The sequence below is a fragment of the Geospiza fortis genome, unplaced genomic scaffold (genome assembly GCF_000277835.1).
Source record: "Geospiza fortis unplaced genomic scaffold, GeoFor_1.0 scaffold1047, whole genome shotgun sequence".
Taxonomy (NCBI): Eukaryota; Metazoa; Chordata; class Aves; order Passeriformes; family Thraupidae; genus Geospiza; species Geospiza fortis.
The window spans coordinates 326,231-332,544 of NW_005054589.1; the positions used below are offsets into that span (position 1 = coordinate 326,231).

The 6,314-nt window shown below is 43.0% G+C and overlaps 1 protein-coding gene across 1 annotated transcript; it reads left to right on the top strand.

Annotated features, from left to right (window-relative positions):
* Positions 1-285: 285 nt before the first annotated feature.
* Positions 286-4,613, top strand: TMEM139 (transmembrane protein 139). Its single transcript, XM_005429961.2, has 3 exons — positions 286-656; positions 1,645-1,953; positions 3,266-4,613. Exons 2-3 carry the CDS (start codon positions 1,706-1,708, stop codon positions 3,735-3,737), a joined length of 720 nt encoding a protein of 239 aa, XP_005430018.1. The 5' UTR covers positions 286-656; positions 1,645-1,705; the 3' UTR covers positions 3,738-4,613.
* The last annotated feature ends 1,701 nt before the right edge of the window (positions 4,614-6,314 follow it).

Sequence of the window (6,314 nt, forward strand, 5' to 3'; positions counted from 1 at the left end):
TTCTGTTTGTAAAACCAAAGAGGACATAAAACAACATTTGACAAACAGAAGTCGACCAGGACAAATGTATGAATTTACATTTTACAGAAGTCATAAATAGATTTATATGTGGGCCACGTGATGTGGGCTGGGCAGGCAGTTGTTCCTGCCTTGTGAGGCAGAGATCAAGATTCCTTTGCTACGTGGGGAAAAACACAGAATTTTCAGGGCAGTTACTCTCATTGAGGTGAAGCAGACTAAAGAGATACGACACAGGTAAGCACTCCCCCACTACTCACTCCGCCCTCTTTCCTAATGAGTTTCCTGCTTTTGTGGGACAGACCGAGAAGAGCTGCAAAAGAGTAGAAGGTGTGTGATCGTCTAGAAACTGCTTTGGATTCAGAACCTGGAAAACAGAGATTCTATTTTCCCACCCAAAACTTGTACAATGGGATCTTCCCATCAGTTGCTATATTCCTATATTCACTAATTTCTGACTTTTATTTTCAAAAGAAATCTTCATAGCTTCCCTACCAAAAATCTCAAAACGAGGAAGAGAGAGTTTTAACTGCTGTTCTATCCTCGGGTCAGAACGGGAAGCAGCAGTGCACATTTTTCCTTGTGATGAAGAGAGAAGTTAAAACATGACTGCTTGTACCTACCAAAACCTCTTTCTGGTAAGTAGATGCTAAAACAAATGTGTTTCTTTTGCTTATATGCATTTAACTATTTTTGCTGTAATTAGGGGAAAGCACACAATGTGACATGGAGCTATATAAAACTGTTTATTTGTTTGGAGAAGCATATTCATAAAAAATATGCCCCTTGTGTAATGCTTTTTTCCTTCAAAGAGGTCTTCACCAAAACAGTGGGATAGATGTAAATTAGTAAAACATGTGCAAGACAGCTCCTTAATTATGGTATTCTTGAATACCATAATTAAGGAGCTGTCTTGCACATGTTTCACCACAGATCCCTGGTATTCATTCTGTATTGACTGCACACAGTGACAACTGCTGCCTCTTTCACAGAAATGGGGTTTGGAATGGGGGATAGGAAAGACTCTTGTGTCTGAGAACAGAGGAAAAAAAAAGCACATCAACCGAGAAGGAACTGAGAATACAGGCAAATACTGAAATGAACACCTACATTTTACAAAAGCACACATACCCTAGCTACATCCAGAACCTAAAGTTACATTACTGCTCTAGTGCTGTACTGAAGTAAGATGCTCAATTTACCAGGGCAGCCAGGCCTATTGAATAATGCTGCTTTTCTTCCGGGGTTTGAACGAGTATTTGAATGTTGATTTTGCCAGGTACAAATGTCCCAGAATTAACCCTTTTAGTTATTCCATGGCTTGCTTTTGCAGTAACCTCAATCTGCATTCCTGTGAAGCCAGGCCTTTTTAGATATGTCTGGTAATAAGTACTGATGGTCCATTTATGCATTTTATGTTTTGCAGCTGTGTCCAAGCATTCCAACTATTCAATATGCACACACACAGGAAATTCAAATATGTTTACATTGGTGTGCACAGATTTCCCAGGCTTATGATGTACATGCACGTACTTGAGTGTCTATGTTTTTACTTCAGTCACAATACTTAGAAATGTGTTTATATGCTCATGTTTCACGTTGAAAAAACTGCTCCATCTTCCACAGATGTCTGTCCCTTTAAGTGCCCATCTGTTCTCAAGTGCCTGCCACCACCATCCCTTCTGCCATGTTGTTAGAGACACGCTGGAAGAACATCCGCCAAACCTTGCTGCTTCTGTTCACCGCTGCTCTTCTCATCGGGGTCACCATGCTGGCCATCTCCTCTAACATCAACCCAGTGGGCTATTTCTTCCTCGGGGTAGGGGGAGTGTGCCTGGTCGGCTATTTGCTGAGTGTGTTTGTCGAGTGTTACCTGAGGAATCAACACCGGCGTGACGCAAATGAAATACCTCCAAACAGGCAAAGCCAAGCAGGGTAAGCAGCAACCTGGTTGCTCCTCTTTAACTCTCTCACCTCACTCATGGCCATTTTAAACACTCTTTTGCTGCCCTTCCCCCGAGGCACCAAACGCAGGCTCCGTTCCCAAAGACAAAAGTTCTTCTCAGATGGTTTTCCCTCGTTACTGATGTGGAGGTTGCAAATGTCAATGTCACGCATGTCTTGTAACTTTTATAATATGTATTTTCTTCCCCCTGGGAACTGATCCACTAAAAATTGCCAATGTTAAACCGATCCAGGCCCATTTTATTTTTTCTTTGAGTAATCGAGGCTTGCCAAACAATGAGTCAGACAAGGAAAAAGAAAAAATGTTGAAGCAATACCAAATCTTATTTGGGTTTAGCTCTATAAACCTTATCTCTAGAGCAACTGTTTCTTGGCAAACTTTAAGAGAAACATGTAACTGGGTGTGTTTCCACTCTTAAAATTCCTGCTTGACACTAATAAAACCCCTGATTTTTAGAGACTCTGAATACTCCCATGTTTTCTTGGCTTCACGTTCATTTGCAGATTTTCAGCGTCAGCTAATTTAACCCCAGTTTTCCTGCTGTCATTTTAGAGTTAACTCTATTTGTAGCCTTGCTTCCTTGTATAATCCAGATAATCATTATCCACATGCATAAATGACTTGATGTTCCAAAAGACAGTGTTTATTTTTAGAAAGACTATATAAAAAAAAGAAGTATATATTGGGCCCTGCTAGTTTGGGGGCATACTTAAATAAAAGTAGTATCCTTTTATTTAAAAATACAATCTGAACATGAAAATGTCTCCAATGTAACATTTTTTCTTTGCAGATAGTTCTTTCAAACATGGAATAAGTAGTCTTTGTTTAAACTAAATGAAACTACCTAATTTTCTCCACTTCTTAAAAATGGATGGACATTGAGCTAATATATAAAAAAAAATAGGTCCTGTTTTCGGTTCTTTATTCCATGAGATAACTAGTAGTTAGCAATCCTTAGTGATAAATTTCAGCTGTAGGAGGATACCAGGTTAAGCCTAGGACACCGAATTTAACAATGTGGGTAGCTTCACTAACTCTGGGGAGTGTGGGAAAATGGTCAGACAAGTTATTTTCTATCCCAGCAAGAAAGACATTCAGCTGGCTGGAGAGGTGAGCTGATCCAGGGCAGAATATCCTACACAGCAATACCACATGAGATAGATACCCTGTCTCAGTCCCATTTGTTGATTGTAGCATGGTCCCTATAGTCCATGATCTGTACTACAAACATAAATTATGCACTAAAACAACGAGCGTGTCTGGCATTGTTCTCTGGCACAGGGTGAATGCTGCCTATGAAGCGCCCACCTACGAGGAAGTGATGACCATGTCAGCTCCAGCTCCAGCAATATGGACAATTACATCCAACCCAGGCTCCGTGCCCTCGCCGCTGAGCGAGCCTCCCCCGTACAACGTCGTTATTGAATCCTCTGCCCAACAGGAGATGATGGTGGAGGCTCTGCGGGGGCCAGTGCCACCAGACACAGTGCACACCTCTGACACAGACACGGGCTCCAGGACCCAGCTGCAGCTGGTGCTGCCCCCGAGACTGCAGCGGTTTGTTTCAGACATCCATGAGGACAAAGACCTTGAAGAAAGGTTTGAACCACTGGAGCCACTCACCCCACCACCTGCTTACGAGAGTGCCATCAGTGATGAGGTCTTTGCAGATGCTCACCAGCCTGTGTTAGGACTGATTTCACCTTCCATGAATACAGAACCAAACCCTCACCCCAATACAGGATGTTCCTAGAGAGATGGTAAAACGGCTAAAAATGTTTTGCCTAAATGTTTGTCTCACCCTTCTTTGAACCAGAACTGAACTACAGACACAGCTTCTGATGTTACCAGAATCTTTTTGCACAAAAAAGAAATCAATGCAATACCACACTACCTTGACTTGGCAGATACATAAAACCACTATGAGGAAAGTTGTGTTATGTATGGCAACATTCTCAAACTGGAGATACACCTTTATGGGAGAGGATAAGTAAATCCTGAGAAGAAATGAGATTGTCAAAAAAACTCCTGAAGGACTGCTGGAATGCAGCCAGTAGAATCTGCCTGGAAAAGGGCAGGAATAGAAACAACATTAGGCACATTCTGCCTGTGCATTGCAAACAGCAATATTGCTGAGTCCTGTGTGACTTCAGCCACCCTGAAATCCCCACAGAGAGAGCAAGCCTGCACTCCTCACCTTGCTGTTTTGCAGCAACACAAATTTATGGCATGAGCTTTTTGTTACTGTCCCTCTGCCACACCTGCTCCCCAACCTCAACTGTGCTACATGGGAGTGTGGCTGAGGGGAGAGGTCTGACTGCATCTGGAAGCTGGTACCACCTGATACCTGTCACTTAGGGTTGAAAAGCTGATAGTATTCATCAAATGACTTCTGTTGTTCACAAAGTTCTCATCCCACACAGCCAGTGGTGGACAAGAGGGAGATAAGTTTTGCCCCTGCAAGAGAGGCCAGCGAGGGGATATATACACATGTAAGCATCCTCTGCTTGGACTTCATGGCTCTAGAGGAGGGTTTATGTCTGCTGTATTACAGACGTACTCTAACAGATGGCCTGAGACACTTTACTGTCATCATGCACAGAAAGGCCAAAGCTCCTCCAGTGCTCTGTGGGCTCTGGTAAGGTCCAGTCTGTCTGCCAAGGCAGCGGAGTGCCGGAGGACAACAGTCCCAAGACACATTTGTCGTTCATCATGATGGTTCTAGGCTGTAGGCAGGTTGTAGCTCTCACTGATCAGTGATGCTGTGCCTTTTTTAATGGGCGAACTAAACTGATCAGCTCTGCAGTGTCAAAGTGGTCTGCAGTATGCAAGGAGATGCATTTGCATCTGGTGAATGTCCACATTAAAAAATAAAAATGGTGGTCTGAATCTCCTGTGAAGGAGAGCAGCAATCATCCCAGCCTTGCTCATGACTGCATATTTAATTCATAAAGAACCATCAAAACAAGGGCTAGAAGCAAATAAATTATTTCTTATTGTTTGATTCTTTATATTTCATAGGAGAAAAAATAAACCTTTTATGTTGTTTATAAATAAATAGGACTGCATTAAAAATTCCTAGTGGCATCATTAATTTTTCCTCTCAAAAGAAACACTCCACAAAGCCATGCTTTTGCTTGCATTCTGCTTATTTGATAATCTTGGCTTAGAAAAGAGAGAGGAGTTCCATTTCTGAATCAACAGCTGAATCACTTTATTATCATTATTGACAAAGCAATTATGATACCTGTGTCATGGAAGTATTAGGAGAGACAAACTTGCTGATCAAGGCAATGTGATTTCTTTAATGTCAATGACTACTTGCATTTCCCTCCTGTATTTGCCGGCAGAAAAGAAAAATACCTTACCAAAAGGCGTCACAGGTATGTGACAAAGGCATAGAAACTTTGGGTCTTAAACTGGGCAACTCAGGACTTGCCTGAGTGCATCAAATTGCCAGGAGTCAGGAAGAAATTCAGGTGGCCAGCACAGACTAAAAACTAGCCAAAACAAAGACCAAAAATGTCACCAGTTACGATCAGTACAATTTTGTCTTCAACATTTGTAAACGTTGTCAAGCCTTTGGACTTGTGCTAAGCTTTAGCAGATAGAATTCCTGTGCACCAGGACACAGGAAATCTATGTGCTAAAGAATAATGTGCAGAAGCCATCTGAAGCTTTATGGGACTGTTTTTGTAAGTTGTATGGGGAGCAGCTGTGGGAGCTGGGGTTGTTTAGCCTGGAGAAGGCTCAGGGGAGACCCTATCGCTCTCTACAAGTCCGTGAAAGGAGGCTGCAGCCAGGTGGGGTTTGGGCTCTTCTCCCAGGAAATCAGTGACAGGGCCAGAGGAACTGGCCTCAAGCTGTGCCAGGGGAGGTTCAGGCTGGACACCAGGAGGAGTTTCTTCTCGGGAGGGTTGTTGAGCATTGGAATGGGCTGCCCTGGGAGGTGGTGGAGTCACGGTCCCTGGAGGTGTTTAAGGGAAGGCTGGACCTGGCACTCGGCGCTATGGTCTAGTTGCCATGGTGCTATTCGGTCAAAGGTTGGACTTGGTGATCTCAGAGGTCTTTTCCAACTGATTTTTCCAATTGATTCTGTAATGAGAGCTGTGAATTTGCTTTCGCTAGGGTGCTCGCTTGATTTCCCCTTTATATTTCCTTCCGTATTTCTCTGCACCATTCCTCCCTCCCTGTTAATTACAGCACGTTATCATTTCTGCCTGCAACTGATTTCTGCAGAAACCCATCTCAGCAGAGGTAGAGAAACTAAAACAGGTTAAAAATAAAAAAATGCCAAGAGCCGGTACACTTCCCCGGAAAGCCGCAGCCC

Coding starts and splice junctions, on each gene's coding strand:
- TMEM139 (XM_005429961.2), top strand. CDS start 1,706: ATGTTGTTAGAGACACGCTGGAAGAACATCCGCCAAACCTTGCTGCTT. Junction 1,954..3,265: donor AACAGGCAAAGCCAAGCAGG/GTAAGCAGCAAC, acceptor TCTCTGGCACAG/GGTGAATGCTGCCTATGAAG.